This window comes from Clarias gariepinus, chromosome 4 (genome assembly GCF_024256425.1).
Source record: "Clarias gariepinus isolate MV-2021 ecotype Netherlands chromosome 4, CGAR_prim_01v2, whole genome shotgun sequence".
Classification (NCBI taxonomy): Eukaryota; Metazoa; Chordata; class Actinopteri; order Siluriformes; family Clariidae; genus Clarias; species Clarias gariepinus.
In genome coordinates this window covers 841,714-859,063 of record NC_071103.1, presented here as the reverse complement: position 1 = coordinate 859,063, position 17,350 = coordinate 841,714, and the positions used below count along the sequence as shown (strand labels likewise).

The window sequence follows — 17,350 nt, the reverse complement described above, 5'->3', positions numbered from 1 at the left end:
TTTATGACACCATTTAGAGTTGGCTTATTCCTTTTCTGCCATGCTAGATAGCTAACACTTCAACCTGGTTGCGTCATCTGATTATATAAAGCATGCACAGTGTAAATGGATTCTAATTAGTCTACTGTAATTAATCACAAGCACGAGTAGTGCACAGACCAAGCAGATTAAATTCTCACAGACCCTTGTGATTGTTTATCACACAGAATTAAAATCATGATATTTACAGACCTTATTCATCTAGCATTTTCAAAAAGAATCAGTCATAGTCAGTGTAAAAAAAATGTACTGTATATATCATGCCTATTGTTTTTAAAGAAAATAAATTAAATAATTTATGATGTAAAAACAAAGAAAAAGGAGTAGAGCTGTTAGCATAAAAGAAAAAAAAAGCAGAAAAAAATTAATTATTTCAGTGTGATTATACACTCATGTCTCCTCAGGTCTCTCTCTTATACTTATATCTTTTATATTGCTTATTAATTTAGAAATTAGTGTAGAGATTAACTTTAAGTTGCTGATGTGAAGCTGCCACCAGAGGGAGCCAGAGAGCACCTTGTTAATAAGTTAATGAGTGATAATGAGCTGCACCTGGACCTGTTTAAGGAGAGCTCTGCACTCACTCAGTGCTCAGTGAGAAGCCCAACCTGCTACAGGTGTTGCACCAAAAAGCTGAACATGTGAAAGAAACAGCATTACTGTGATTTACATGATTATATGTGCTATAATAATTAAATCAGCTGCCGTTACTGGACTAATCATGACTTTGATTTGACTTGAGCATTAAGCACTAAAAGCTGTAAGTCAGCATGTTCCCGTACACATATTCTGAGCATGTTTTATTAACCAAACTTGCGTTTGTCAGACATGTGAAAATACATTCGAGCCTCCCAAATGTTTTGTTTTAATGTGCTTTTTTGACTGCAGTCGTGCTTTCAGAAAAATAACAACCTTAAAATGGCACATATACAGGGATCACCCTCGAGACAGAAGTAGAAAGCAGGGATATTCTTCGGAGGTTTCTTGTCCTTTTCAGGAGTGTTGTAAAGGTTTTACAGTTATTTCATCGTTTACTTCTCATTTGTCAAGAACACACAAAGGATGTGCAGTGTCTTTCCTTTAACACATGTGATGGCAGTGGCAGGGACAGAATTAAATAAAATAGCTAATTATGTTCCCATGCAAGAGGAAGAGCTGACAGAGGCCCACCTGGCTCATACAAATGTCGGGAGATCTGGCAGAAGGTTTACCAGGGAGAGTTCATGAGTCACTTTTCTTAAACACTTAGCCCTGTTTTATGCAATGCGCTATGATTGCAAGTTTTGCTAAAGAAAAAAAAAAGGTAAGCAAGAAAAATGATTTTCACCTTTATGCCAGATAACACAGGTGATTAGTAATTAACAAACAGAGCTCATGATTTCATGTTTTTTTTTTTTTTGTTGTTCTTTTGTTGTGGGAGAAAGAACATGAAAACAACTCATTGAACCATTTTTCTATATAAAATTTTTTGTGCATTTACAGTAAATTATTTAGAGGAATTGTCATTTACAGTAGTAACCTGTTAACAATAAAAATGCTGTTAAAGATACAAGTTGTCCAAATAATTATCGCTTACTCACTCATCATCTATACTGCTTTATCCTGTATTCAAGTTCGCAGGAAACTGGAGCCTTGGGGCACAAGGTGGGGGTACACACTGGACAGAGTGCCAATCTATCGCAGGGCACACACACATACACACACTCCTGGCAATTTTAGATCCGCCAATTAACCTAACCTACATGTCTTGAATTGTGGGAGAAAACGGGAGTACACGGAGGAAACCCACCAAGCACGGGGAGAACATGCAAACTAAATGCACACAGAGACGGGAATCTAATATTATTAACTACGACCTCATTTTGTATCGAGCTTCGAAACAATGTTCTATACTAAGTGTGACTCGTTTCAGTGTGTGAGCAGATGTTGGACGGTGTACAAATTTTAAGCAGAAGTGTCGAGTTTCAATGAGTTTATAATGAGTTTACCTGCACCATGGGCCAGATTTGTGTATGCTGTGAATAGTAAATAGCCACGGTTAGCTACATTTCCCTCTATTTAATTACATTTTAAAAACACACAAATAAAAACAGAGAAACTGACTGGCAAGTTTCACATACTGTAACTTTTATCCTAACTTGTCATATGAACAACTAATGACCGCTGCTTCTTCATGACCTGAAAATAACTTTAGCCTTTTAATCCACCACATAGAGTGTGCTGCCACTGCATGATACAGTATATATAAACCTCTTCATCAAATGGGAAAACTGTGTGCTTCTTGTGCGCATATAAAGTATTTTTCAAATTATGGGCCCCACTGAGTACTGTAGCTCAATGAAGCACAAAATCTATTGGTGTTTATTTACTAGTTACTGTAGTTCCAGTCCACTAATCAGATAAACAGGACTCCAAGAGAGCTGATATTAAGTATAACAGCACTGAGTAAATAAATGGCCATATGTTAATTTTGGGTATTTCATATTCTTCATAACTGTTATATGAAAGCTGGAGCCAGTAGACTAGGACACGAAAGAGGGGGACACCCTGGACAGGGTTGGATAATAAAACTGGGGGGTTGGATAATGAAACTCAGGGGTTGGATAATGAAACTGAAACACTTTTTTAAATAATCAGTGTTGGTTTTAATGCCTTAGAGTACTTGGATTACTTTTTTGATGTAATGAGTAATCTAACGCGTTAGGTCGCCATTTAAGTACTCCGTTATTTAGTTATTTTTTCAAAAATGTAATCCATTATTCAGACACTGTGAGCCAGACAGCAGTGATTCCTAATCTGTTAGTGTGTGTGAAAGTCGTCCTACAAGCCCCGCCCCTGATAACCCGCCCCCATCTGTTATTCCAGCTGTTATACCCCTATCTCATCAATGCGTTTTGACTATGCGAGGACCGACGCACGGTAAGATCTAATCACAGCGGCAAAACTCGTGGTGAATCATGGTGAACCGTACTTACAGCCACCGCGTAGGTGACATAGGGGTATTAGTAGGTGACATAGGGGTATTAGTAGGTGAGATGGGGGTATTAGTAGGTGAGACGGGGGTATCAGTAGGTGAGACGGGGGTATCAGTAGGTGAGACGGGGGTATCCGTAGGTGAGACGGGGGTATCAGTAGGTGAGACGGGGGTATCAGTAGGTGAGACGGGGGTATCTGTAGGTGAGATAGGGGTATTAGTAGATAAGATATGGGTAATAGTAGCTGAGACGGGGTATCCGTAGGTGAGACGGGGGTATCCGTAGGTGAGACGGGGGTATCTGTAGGTGAGACGGTGGTATCAGTAGGTGGGACGGGGGTATCCGTAGGTGAGACGGGGGTATCCGTAGGTGAGACGGTGGTATCCGTAGGTGAGACGGGGGTATCCGTAGGTGAGACGGTGGTATCAGTAGGTGAGACGGGGGGTATCAGTAGTTGAGACTGGGGTATCTGTAGGTGAGACGGGGGTATCTGTAGGTGAGACGGGGGTAATAGTAGGTGAGACGGGGGTATCCGTAGGTGAGACGGGGGTATCCGTAGGTGAGACGGGGGTATCCGTAGGTGAGACGGGGGTATCCGTAGGTGAGACGGGGTATCAGTAGGTGAGACGGGGGTATCCGTAGGTGAGACGGGGGTATCCGTAGGTGAGACGGGGGTATCCGTAGGTGAGACGGGGGTATCAGTAGTTGAGACGGGGGTATCAGTAGTTGAGACGGGGGTATCTGTAGGTGAGATGGGGGTATTTGTAGATGAGATAGGGGTAATAGTAGGTGAGACGGGGGTATCCGTAGGTGAGACGCGGGTATTAGTAGGTGAGACGGGGGTATCCGTAGGTGAGATGTGGGTATCCGTAGGTGAGATAGGGGTATTCAATATGCCAAATGCCTAAATGAAAATGTAAATGTATTCATAGGTGAGACGGGGGTATTCATAGGTGAGATGGGGGTATCCGTAGGTGAGATATGAGTATTAGTAGGTAAAATGAGGGTATCCGTGGGTGAGATAGGGGTATTCGTAGGTGAGACGGGGGTATTCATAGGTGAGATGGGGGTATCCGTAGGTGAGATGGGTGTATCAGTAGGTGAGATATGAGTATTAGTAGGTAAAATGTGTGTATCAGTAGGTGAGATGGGTGTATCAGTAGGTGAGATATGAGTATTAGTAGGTAAAATGAGGGTATCCGTAGGTGAGATAGGGGTATTCGTAGGTGAGATAGGGGTATTCATAGGTGAGATGGGGTATCCGTAGGTGAGATGGGGGTATCAGTAGGTGAGATATGAGTATTAGTAGGTAAAATGTGTGTATCAGTAGGTGAGATATGAGTATTAGTAGGTAAAATGGGGGTATCAGTAGGTGAGATGGGGGTACCAGTAGGTGAGATGGGGGTACCAGTAGGTGAGATGGGGGTATCAGTAGGTGAGATGGGGGTATCCGTAGGTGAGACGGGGGTATTCGTAGGTGAGACGGGGGTATCAGTAGGTGAGACTGGGGTATCAGTAGGTGAGACTGGGGTATCAGTAGGTGAGACGGGGGTATCCGTAGGTGAGACGGGGGTATCCGTAGGTGAGACGGGGGTATCCGTAGGGGAGAAGGGGGTATCTGTAGGTGAGTCGGGGGGTATCCCTAGGTGAGACGGGAGTATTAGTAGGTGAGATGGGGGTATCAGTAGGTGAGATGGGGGTATCAGTAGGTGAGATAGGGGTATTAGTAGGTGAGATGGGGGTATTAGTAGGTGAGATGGGGGTATTAGTAGGTGAGATGGGGGTATCAGTAGGTGAGATGGGGGTATTAGTAGGTGAGATGGGGGTATCAGTAGGTGAGATGGGGGTATTAGTAGGTGAGATGGGGGTATTAGTAGGTGAGATAGGGGTATTTGTAGTTAACAGATTATGGGCCAAACTTTGCTGAGTGATGATGGTAGAATAATTAAAAAGGTCCTAACTAAAACAACATGCACTTTTATTTATATATAATACACACACACACACGCGCGCACACACACACACACACACACACACAGGAAGTCAGCTAGGTACTTAACGATTTATCAAATGCCTTATACAAGATAAACTCAAACTTAAAAAGAAATACAAAACCTTCCTTTAGGCTGCTCCCATCAAGGGATTGCCACAGTGGACCATCCAGACCATTATGTTTGGTTCGGATGGTAACTGGTTTGGAGTGATTTCTTAGGTCCTGAATGGTGTCCGTTTAGATGGATTTGAGAAATCTTTAAGAATACCGTCGGGTTCTAATGGCTTTAAATTAAATGTGAAATGTTTTGTGAAATTGTAGGGTAAATGAGCAAATTCTGTGAAAACTAATAATTTGGGACTTGATAACTCCTGTGAATGTGTGTTTGGGGTGAAAGCTGCCTTTGTATTAAAGTTTGTGTGAATCTGTAGGCTTGAAGAATATTTGATATGCTCATGGTGTGTGTTGGCAAAATTGATGAAAGTGTCAAAATGTTGTTTGTCGTGATGCCAGATCCCAAAGATGTCTTCCAGATAATGATAATAAGCTGCAGGGCACTTATAATAAGGGCACTTTGGAAATAGTCTTTCTTCCCACTCCACCATGTATATGTTAGCGTAAACTTGGGCAAATCTCTTTCCCATTGCTGTACCCTGTACCTGTGTCATTCCTACAAGTACAAGTCATTCCTGCTCAGGTTAATGTCTTACAGTTAAAGTTCTGCATCTGGACGATTCGGGTCTAGAAATCTAGCAAAACACCTTGAAACTGCTCCTAATCCTGTTTGTGTATAAACTAACTGTGTTTATGGTAAAAAGTAAAGAGTTTTATTTTGGATTTGTAAATGAAGTCATGGGTATTTTTGAGAGAGTTTCTATGGAGTCTAGAAATCGTGTTAAGAAAGTGATCTACGTATTGCGCTGTGTTGTCAGTCTCACTACCCTCCCTGTGAGACCCCCGAGGAGACCGTCCATGCCTCTGGATCTTTGCGTATTTTGAGTAATACAGTAGATAATTTACGTTATCTGGGTGGGTTTGGACCGATCAGTTAATGGAGTTGTTTAGTGTTTATGTAGACTTTCTGTTTGAGACTCTGTAAAATGTTGTTTTGTTTTGTTTTTGCTTTTAATGTTAAAACCAAAAAGGATATTCTGTTTCTAGCTCCTTTATCCAATGAGCTTCCCTCCTTCTTTGGTTAGTATCCCACATCAAATTAATCTAAAATGTGAATTTGTGGGTTTTGTTTGTCCACCCGTCTTGAGGATCGACCACAAGTTCTCATTGGGATTAAGGTCTGGAGAGTTTCCTGAACATGGACACACAATTTACATGTTTTGTTCCCCGAGCCACTTAGTTACTGTATGACTTTTGCTTCATGGTGAGGAGCTCCATCATGCTGGAAAAGCTGTTGTTTATCACACACTGTAAAGGAAAGCCACTTCTCTCCAGGAAAAACATCATGGACAGATTGAAATTCCACACTACGTACAGGGGTTGGACTGCTGAGGACTGGGGTAAAGTCATTCTCTTTTATCAATAATAATAATAGATTTTATTTGTAGGCACCTTTCATGACACTCAAGGACACCTTACTGTACACACCATTAAAAACTTTTTTAATAATAGTAAATAAATAAATATAAAAAAATAATAATAAAAAGAATAAATAAATAAATAATAATTATAATAATAAAGGACAATCTACATAACAAAGCAGTGTTTAAAGTATGTCTGCCTAAAGAGATGTGTTTTTAAACAGGATTTAGTTACTATTACGGATGTCAAGAGGTAGAAGATTCCACAGATAAGGGGCAGCGTAGCTAAAAGCTCGAGATCCCATTGCTGCCAAACACATACAGTGGGAGCCACGTCAAACAGCCGCTTGGAGCATGATAGGTCCATGACAGGACCGTGACAGGACCATGATCGATCCGTGCACGGAATGTGATCCCCCGCGATGACGTAGTTAACGATGCCCCGCCCCATAAACGCCCCCATGCGCTTTCTAAAAAGATAGTTGCAATGCTGTATAATTCCGCCAGATGGAGCATTGACTGCTTCAGTTAACTGCAGTGTCCAAGCAGCCGGTTACTATATTTGATATATATAACATAACTTACGTCAACATAGTTTCATAAAAAGATGATGTGGTAAAAAAGAGGGATAAAAAACAATTCATAAAACAGATTTAAATCACGCAATACACAATCCATGATGCTTATGCTATTTTAATTAATGATTAAATTAATTAATAAAACTACTTATTGCAATATTTTTCACAACATCCTTAATAATACTTAAAGACACGGTAACATCTGTAATTTATCTATACCGGTCGTTGTAGGTACGGAATACAAATGCGGGCTATGTACAGTATTTTACATTATGGTGTTTTTATCTATTTCCGTTTAATACACTGGTAGATAATATTTTACTGCAAAGTAAAGCGAGGAAGAACCAGATTTAGTGACGATGATGATCTCAGGTTTCTAGAGGGAGTATAATCCCCTGTGATTCTTTGGGGCATCTGAAAAAAAAGCTCATCTAGAGATAAAAATGTGAGCGCTACTATTATTGTTGGCATGCCTCTGGATCTTTGTGTATTTTGGGTAATAGATAACTGATTGGATAATAGCCTGTACTGTAGATCCTGTGTCATGCCAACAGTAAAGAATACTATATTATCATATTTACTAGCATAAAATATATCCAGTATTGCTATAAGATTTCTCATACATTCATGTGTTTGTACATCTTTAGTAGATAAAACAGTGAATATGCTCCTCAACATTTTCAGTGATAAGAGATAAAGTTTTGGCGGTACGGTGGGGTAGTGCGTAGCACTGAGTGGTGTCAAACTTCCAAATCTGTGTGTGTGTGTGTGTGTGTGTGTGTGTGTGTGTGTGTGTGTGTGTGTGTGTGGAGTTTGCATGTTCTTCTTGTGCTTGGTAGGTTTCCTCCCACAGTCCAAAGACAAGCAAATTAAGATAATTAATATTTCAAAATTGTCTGTGTGTGACTGAGTAGGAAGTTACCTCTCTGTTATGTTCTACCACACACACACACACACACACACACACCTTAACCCAAACACACTGGATAATTACGAAATAGACACCACTGTTATACACTGCACTCTTATTTGTTTCTTTATTTCATTCGTCTCAAATTTTTAAAGGACAGAAAAATAGCAGGTTTTAGTTCAGTGTAAAAACTGAATAGACGTGTACAGAGTAATCATTTATTAAAGAGATCCAGAGCAGGGCTCGGCACATCACTACACACGTGTAAAGTAAGCATGAAGACACTTTTAATGGCTTTAACATTACTTGGATTTAAATATTTTATAATAAACATTTCCTCGTTACACAGTGTGTGAGCAGCTCTTATTCGCCAGCTCAGATAAACAGGAAGTCAAAGATATTCTTGATATTTGTGGATTATTTTTCTTGTATACAGGCATTACAGTGTACAGTAGGTCACACTGAGAAAGTAATTTTGTGTGTTTAAATTCTATTTTTTTAATAGTTAGTACTAGTCTACTGTTTAATTATAATGCAATGCTTTAGTTTTTGATATTTAGATCAGAGGAGTCCAACTCACAGTTAGTGTAGAGTTAGCATACAGTATAATAGGGCTTATAAAATCAGTGTGTTTTCAGCTGTGTGTGCCAAACCACAGGCTATATGGTTCTTTCATGACATCACTTCCTGTTCAACACAGAGAGATTCATAAAGATGAACTGTACGAGATAAAACTCAGCTCAGAATCTTGAATAATCACTGGTGTGATGTTTCAGGTGTTGGTGACGCTTTAAAGTGTTTCTTATCATGAATCTTTTTTTTTTGTCATTTAAATCTTGCTTCTGATCAATCCCATGAAATTTAACACACATCAAGCTTTAAACATATATACAACTTTGTTGTAAACATGCTATAAAGCAGGTACAAAAGTGCAAATTATTCTCTCTAATAAAAGTATTTGGTCAAAAACAAAATTTCATTTCAATACTTTGTTATATACCCTTTGTTGACAATGATAGAGGGCAAAGGTTTTCTGTTAGTCTTCACAAGGTTTTCAAACCCTCTCCAAAGATTATCTATGGGGTTGAGATCTGGAGACTGGCTAGGCCACTCCAGGACCTTGAAATGCTTCTTACGAAGCCACTTCTTCATTGCCCGGGCAGTGGGTTTGGGGTCATTGTCATGCTGAAAGACCCAGCCACGTTTCATCTTCAATGCCCTTGCTGATGGAAGTAGGTTTTCACTCAAAATCTCACGATACATGGCTCCATTCATTATTTCCTTTACACGGATCAGTCGTCCTGGTCCCTTTGCAGAAAAACAGCCCCAAAGCATGATGTTTCCACCCCCATGCTGCACAGTAGGTATGGTGTTCTTTGGATGCAACTAAGCCATTCTTTCTCCTCCAAACACAAAGTTCTATTTTGGTTTCATCTGACCATATGACATTCTCCCAATCCTCTTCTGGATCATCCAAATGCTCTCTAGCAAACTTCAGACAGGCCCAAGCTCCTTACCTACTGCAGATTCAGTCTTCCCAGCCTGGTGCAGGTCTACAATTTAGTTTCTGGTGTCCTTCGACAGTTCTTTGGTCTTGGCCATAGTGGAGTTTGGAGTGTGACTGTTTGAGGTTGTGGACAGGTGTCTTTTATACTGATAACAGAGGCTATTAATACAGGTAACGAGTGGAGGACAGAGGAGCCTCTTAAAGAAGAAGTTACAGGTCTGTGAGAGACAGAAATCTTGCTTGTTTGTAGGTGAACAAATACTTATTTTCTACCATACTTTGCAAATAAATTCTTTATAAATCCTACAATGTGATTTTCTGGATTTTCTTTCCTTATTTTGTCTCTCATAGTTGAGGTATACCTATCATGGAAATTACAGGCCTCTCTCATCTTTTTAAGTGGGAGAACTTGAACAATTGCTGGCTGACTAAATACTTTTTTGCCCCACTGTAGATAATTATTATAGTAAAGATTAGTGCTGCACGATTAATCATAGCATAATCGCAATCGCAATGTCAGCCTATGCGATTACATTACAGCAAATGTTGCGATTATATTAAATAAACAAATGCGTTCGCGGTCGTAACAAGACATTCATTCTAAGAGCTGTATTGCCATTTCTTATGTCAAAAATAAAAAATAACCAGTCAGACTTGTGTAGCGCGCATGCTGGTGGTCACGTGACTTTCCGCAGCGCAGTGTGGAGACAGAAGAAAATGGATACAGAAGTGACCGACGCTGAACTTGTGCCCAGAAAAAATGCAAGCTCTGTTATTTGGCGATATTTTGGTTTCAGGATATCGGACACTAAGCAGAAAGAAATACTGCGCAAAATTGGCAAAACTAAAGTCGCTACATCAGGTGGCAACACGACAAATTTATATCAGCACCTAAAGCAACACAGAAAAGTATGATAAATGCATGGCGGTAAAAGCCAAGAGTAGTAAAGAGACCAAACAAAGCACAACGCAGTGTGAGCAGAACAAAACAACACATTATTACAGATGTGTTTGTAAGTCTCAGTAAGTGACGTAGCGACGTTCAACTTGAAATAACTGCAGTGAAGTTCTTTTTAACTCCTACGGACCTTTAGTCAAGCAGGACGACCGAGACATATATTAGCCTAACCGCGCACAATGAGTTTGAACTGAAAAGCCGTTGCCTGCAAACATGGTATTTCCCTGGCGATCACACCGGAGAGAACACACTGTAGCCGCGGGTTTAAGAGAGGCACTGGCTGCATGGGACCTCTGTAAGGATGGTTTGGTCGCAGTCGCAACAGACAACGGCACGAACATCGCCAAAGGCGGGGGGGGGTTAATCACTGGACTAGGTTACAGTGCTTCGGGCATAGACTTCTTTTGGCCATCGGTAAGTTAAATTAATTTAATCTTTTCATATTTAAAGCTACTTAACCGTACGTTAGACAGGACAGCTATTAACAGATTTATTTAAGAATAAATGGAAATACAGTATAGAAATCTGTGTCACAAAGAACACTAGAAATGTCTCATTTAAATTATTTTCATGATTATTAGCATGACTCTAAAATTAATATGTTTAAAGGACACTTTTCTTTCCTTTAATCTCTTCTTCATCATTAGATTAAAAATGGTGAGTGATTTGATAAGAATACCAATAAAGTATATGTTACATCTTCCTTAAATGTCCCTGTTTTGGGACAAAATGTAAAAATATTTTTTTTAAATAGGTATTTGTTTTATTTATCTGTACTTTTGACTTTCTAATATAATTTAAAAGTTAATTTAATGTAATTTAATTCAATAATGTAAAGATGTTACTGTTATTTAAATTTGTACAATTTTGTTTTAATTAGAAAACATTGTTCATTTCTAGTTGCTAGATTGCACTGTACACTATATCTCAGTTGAGAAATTAAAATTTTAGCATTATTAGTAATGTAAGTGCATTTTCCTTGATAACAAGCAAGTTGAGTCATACCACTTGTTTATCGTATCGCAATCGTAAATCGCAATTTTGACCTTAATAATCGCAATGTGACATTTTTCCCAAATCGTGCAGCCCTAGTAAAGATTGTAAATAAATGAATGTTATCAGTCAGAAAGTGGTGCAGTTTCAGGCGTTAGTGTTTCTGTGGTGAGTCCACATCCTGAAGTACTGGGTACAGTAATGCTGCAAGATAAAACACAACAAAATATCAAAATGTTAATTTTCATTTAAATGTTCAGTCATCAGTCTCTCTCTCTCTCTCTCTCTCTCTCTCTCTCTCTCTCTTTCACACACACACAATGAAAATTTTAAGCAAATAATTTAAAAAGATTTTTTTTAAATCACATCACTTGTATTATGTTAGTATGTTTACAAGCACAAAATGATGCTTTTAAAGAACAGAAGAAAAGCTTTTGGGAGCTTTTCAAAAGAAAGAGTGACATATGGAGGCTCGGTCTACATCTGGCATAAGGTGTCCTGCAGAGTGCCATTAAATCTAAAGACTATCAAGGCACTGTGCATGGAAACATACTGCAAAGCTCAGTCTCAGTCTCAGCTCATGGGTCCTCCAACAGGATAATGACCCAAAACACATGGCTAAAAAACAACACACTGGACTATTATGACTATTTGACGGTTCTGCCTTTTACGACACCTGATCTAAATCCTATTGGAGATCTGTGGAGAGAGCTGAAACATGCAGCCTGGAGAAAGAACCCCTTAAACCTGAGACAACTGGAGCAGTGTGGTGTAGATGAGGGAGCTGGACTACCTGTCGACTGGTGCAGAAGCCTCACAGGGAGCTACAGAAATCACTTGATTGTCTCAAAAGGTTGTAGAGCAAAATATTAGGTTAAGAGTGATGTTTGAGAGTTATGATTATTGTTCAGGCCAGTTTGTTAATAAATTAACTACAAAGCAATGTCTGATTTTCATTAGGCAATGTTAATTAAATTATTATTTATTATCACTTTTAGCAGTTTGATATTAGTTTTCATGTGTATTTTTCTTCCTTTAATCGTAGGGTACCAATAAATTAATCTCTGTGTGTGTGTGTGTGTGTGTGTGTGTGAAGTAACTCACTTTACTTTCTTCAGTGTACACCGAGGATCCTTGATTAGATCAGAGAGCTTTTTCACTCCTGATTTTCCTTGACCGTTACGTGCCAGGTACAGCTCCCTCAGGTGTGATGAGGAGTTTAAGCTGAGGGCTGAGGACAGAGCGCTGAGGCCTTCTGTACACAGGTTACACTCACTTAGACTGGAAGAGAAAAGATGAAATATCTGAATAAATGCTGGATATTTCAGGGTGTCTCAGGATTCTTCCAGAGGTACAATGTGTCTTTGGAAACTTTGGGTCTTTCTTTGCGATCAACTTGTCATCTCAGGACAGTGTGCTCCAGCAGTTGGGAAATAAACTGTCTCACTGAACACAGGCTTCTGATGTTAGATTAAATATACTCAGTGTATGTGCACATTATTCACAAGTTCTGTCGCGTGTCCTTTTGTTACACAGTGTCACTCACGACTCCAGACGGTTCGTTGATTTCTTTGTCTCTTGTTTTATTTTCAACATCAAAGTACAATGGTTGTTACAGTTTCTCATAATCCACTGTAGTCACGACATGTCGTTGGCTGTGTTCTCCACTCCTCTCTTTGCTTCGATAGATTACAGTTACAACAACTCATTTTATTCAATTCAATTCAATTCAATTTTATTTATATAGCGCTTTTAACAATTGTCATTGTCCCAAAGCAGCTTCACAAGAAAAAAAAATGAAAGATTTTTTTTTTTTTTTTTTTAAGAAAGAAAAGAAAAGAAAATATTTGGAAGTGTGTATGTGTGAGAAAAATGTGTCTAGATAATAATTAAATGAATGAATGATGAATGAAATGTCTCTGATGAGCAAGCCAAGGGTGACGGCGACAGTGGCAAGGAAAAACTCCCTGAGATGGCAATAGGAAGAAACCTTGAGAGGAACCAGACTCAACAGGGAACCCATCCTCATCTGGGTGATAACAGATAGAAATAACATCAAGTGTGTTGTGCAGGTGAAAGTTCAATATATCAGAAGTTGTGTAGATTCAGTTCAGCAGTAGGTGCAGAGGGCAGATGGGGTCAGATCACTGGAAGCACAGGAGCAGGATGTGTAGCTCCAGCCATCATAAAGCAGAATCTAGCTGGAGCAGGTCCTTCTCAAGATGCTTTAGAAACCTCGCAGGGTTGGCCTTTGTCTACTGAAGCTGGCACAATCTCCAGATGTCTCAGGATGGGTAGAAAAATACAGAAAAGATGGAGAGAATTAGCGTAGTTGCCATTCAGGATAAGTGTAATGGAGTATGAGGTTATGGGTTGAGTTACGTGTATGCCAGATTAAAGAGATACGTCTTGAGCCTACTTTTGAATTGGGAAACCGTGTCTGCTCCCCGAACAGTGTCTGGAAGGCTATTCCAAAGCTTTGGAGCCAAATATGAAAATGCCCTGCCCCCTTTTGTAGATTTTAAAATTCTGGGAATTACCAGAAGTCCGGAGTTTTGTGATCTTAAGGGACGTGGTGGATTATAGCGTATCAAAAGACTGGTTAGGTATGAGGGAGCTAAACCATTTAAAGCCTTGTATGTAAGTAGTACTATTTTGTAATTAATTCTAAACTGAACAGGTAGCCAGTGCAGGGATGATAATATAGGTGTTATATGATCATATTTTCTGGATCTAGTGAGAACCCTGGCGGCTGCATTTTGGACTAACTGAAGCTTGTTTATTGAGGATGCAGGACAACCACCTAGTAGTGCATTACAATAGTCCAGTCTGGAGGTCATGAATGCATGAACTAGCTTTTCTGCATCAGATACGGATAGGATACTCCTAAGTTTGGCAATATTTCTAAGATGGAAAAAGGCTGTTTTTGTGATATTGGAAATATGATTTTCAAAAGACAAGTTGCTGTCTAATATCACGCCCAGGTCTTTTACTGTTGAGCTAGTAGTAACAGTACATCCTTCTAAACGCAGGCTGAATTGTGAAAGCTGTTGTGTGCTGGTTTTTGGGCCGATGAGCAATATCTCTGTCTTATCTTAATTTAGTAAAAGAAAGTTATTGGTCATCCAATCTTTTATGTCCTGGACACACTCTGTTAATCTAGACAACTTGGGTATTTCATTTGGTTTTGTTGAGATGTATAATTGGGTATCATCAGCATAACAATGGAAACTAATCCCATGCCTTCTAATGATGTTTCCCAGGGGAAGCATGTAAATTGAGAACAGGAGAGGTCCTAAAACTGACCCTTGTGGGACACCATATTTCACTGGCATTACATCAGACGGTACTCCATTTAGATCTACAAAATGGTATCGATCAGACAGGTATGATCTAAACCATTTTAATGCCTGCCCCTGAATACCTATATGATTTTGTAGGCAGTCTATGAGAATATGAGAGTAAAATGAGAATTTTACTGTATCTTTTAGCTTACGGTCTCACGGTCAAAGGCTTGTGTTCTCCACACCTTTCTGTATCCTTCCATGTCTTAACAACAACTGAACTGAACTGTGCGTGATAGACATGCAGCTACATAACTGTGAAATGATGTCACAGAACAACTCATGAAATGATGTCACAATGCAAATTATGAGTATGATACTTAATGCTTAATGCTTAACTAATAGACTGAAATAAAATAAACACAACATCAAATCACAAAAATGACATATGGCCCTTACATTTCCAGCCCCTAATTGACAGGCAGGAAGACTGACAATTGCACACATTTTTGTTTGTTGTTTTTTTTTGCAATAGGACCACAAAATTTACTATTAGATTAAAATTTGAGTTAACTTTCTTAACACTTTAAACATTTGTTAATGGTTCAACTTAAGGTATTCATATCGTTGCGTACCAAATGAAAGGAACATGACTACTTTATAAGGTAACTAACAGTCCATTTCACATATGAGGCACAGCTTATCGATGGGTCTTTCCAGGGTACTGGTTTTAGTTTTGACCAGCACACGTCTCAAGTCCTTTTTTATCAGGGAACACTTTTGTGATCCATCCAACGACCCATGAATTTCTTGGAGAAGACTCGTCAATTATTAGAACTACGTCTTCGATCGTGAGGTTTTTTCTCACTTGAGACCATTTTTGGCGCTCCTGAAGCAAAGGCAAGTATTCACGCACACATCGCTTCCAGAATAAGTCAGCAAGGTATTGAATTTGCTTCCACCTGTGAAGTACGTAAATGTCCTCTTTTTTTAAAAGTCCAGGAGGCAAGTTTGGCTGTTTTTTCATCAGCAGCAGGTGGTTAGGTGTCAGGGGCTCCAGGTCTGTGGGATCGTCCGTAGCAGTGGTAAGGGGACGGTCATTAATTATAGCTTCCACCTCACACAGGAATGTGTGCAAGCTCTCATCGTTTAGTGTTTGTTCTTTTAGTACGGACCTCAAGATTTTTTAAAATGATCTTATCTGCCTTTCCCATATTCCACCGAAGTGAGACCCAGCAGGAGGATCCCCTTTTGCATGAGGACGCCTTCAATTTTTGACTGATTTCGCTGTAGGATAGCTTAACCCAATTCAGTCTTAGCACCTATAAAGTTTGTTCCATTATCACTTCTCATAACTGACACCTGGCCTCTTCTGCACATGAAGCGTCGAATAGCATTTAAGCAGGAGTCTGTATCTAATGACTGCACATCTTCAATGTGCACGGCTCTTGTTGTCAGACAAGTAAACGATACGCCATATCTTTTAACGTTACTTCTGCCCCGTTTGACCTCAAAGGGTCCAAAATAGTCTACCCCTACGTTAGTGAACGGTGGGTGATCTGGTGTTATTCTGTCATGTGGCAGTTCTGACATTTTTTTGTTCACTAGTTTTTGCTCTGATCTTTCTACATGTCACACAACTGGACAGAAACTTTCTCACAAGGGAATTTGCTGTCGGAATTCAGTGTTTCTGCCGCAATTTTGAAAGCATATAATTCCTTCCACAATGTCTGACCTGTTCGTGAATTTCTCTTAAGATTAAAGTTGTAATGTGTGAGTCTTTGGGTATAATGACTGGGTGTTTTACATGCTCAGGCATTGCAGACCTAAGTCTTGTAAGTCGCTCTGGATAAGAGCGTCTGCCAAATGCCTAAATGTAAATGTAAAGACGTCCTTTTACTCTTAGCACTCCATCCTGCAGTACTGGATCTAGTTTGGAGAGACAACTGTTTCTTTTTACGGATGCATTACCCTTTTGTAACAAGGAAATTTCATTTTTGAATTTTTTGTTTTGAACAAACTTAATAACTTCGTTTTCTGCCCTTGTTAAGTCCTTAATTGTTAGAGACTTAGGGTTTTCTGCTATTGGGTTGTTTGCCTGTTCCTTAATCTTTTTTGTTCTGTTTAAGCATGTCCTTAACGCAAAGAATCCAGGCAATGGATCTTTTCAGCTTGTACCAGTCAGAGTGATAGTTAATCAATTTACTCACGGCATCTGTGCTCTCTGTAGTCTTTACGAGATTCACTGAAGCTGAATGTTTAATCTCAATGTCATCCTCTTTCGTTGACAGATCATGAATGTTCTCAGGCCATTTACTCTCTGTTTTTTTGAGAAAGGAGGGACCATGGATCCAATTGTTGTTTTTCATGAATTTTTCACAGGAAACTCCTCTGGAAGCAGCGTCAGCTGGGTTTTTTGAAGTGTTGACATACCTTCACTGCTGTGGCTTCGTTGACTCTCGTATGATGGAAATTCTGTTAGCGACGAAGGTTTTAAAGCGAAATTTTTCATTGACAATGTATCTCAAGACAGTTGTGCTGTCGGTCCAAAACACAAAGTCCAGCAGTTCTAATTCCA

At 39.5% G+C, this 17,350-nt stretch overlaps 2 protein-coding genes across 3 annotated transcripts in view; both read right to left on the bottom strand.

Moving 5' to 3' along the window:
* LOC128520167 (NACHT, LRR and PYD domains-containing protein 3-like) overlaps positions 1 to 17,350 on the bottom strand; it is a 59,972-nt gene that overhangs the window by 21,429 nt on the left and 21,193 nt on the right. The gene's annotated exons all lie outside the window — the stretch shown is intronic.
* LOC128520190 (NACHT, LRR and PYD domains-containing protein 3-like) overlaps positions 8,144 to 17,350 on the bottom strand; it is a 50,146-nt gene continuing 40,939 nt past the window's right edge. Inside the window, exons 14-15 of the mRNA XM_053494297.1 lie at positions 12,593 to 12,769; positions 8,144 to 11,692 (exon numbers count right to left, since the gene is read on the bottom strand). Coding sequence (XP_053350272.1) covers positions 11,614 to 11,692; positions 12,593 to 12,769 — 256 coding nt within the window. The 3' untranslated portion in view covers positions 8,144 to 11,613. The remainder of the gene's footprint in view (positions 11,693 to 12,592; positions 12,770 to 17,350) is intronic.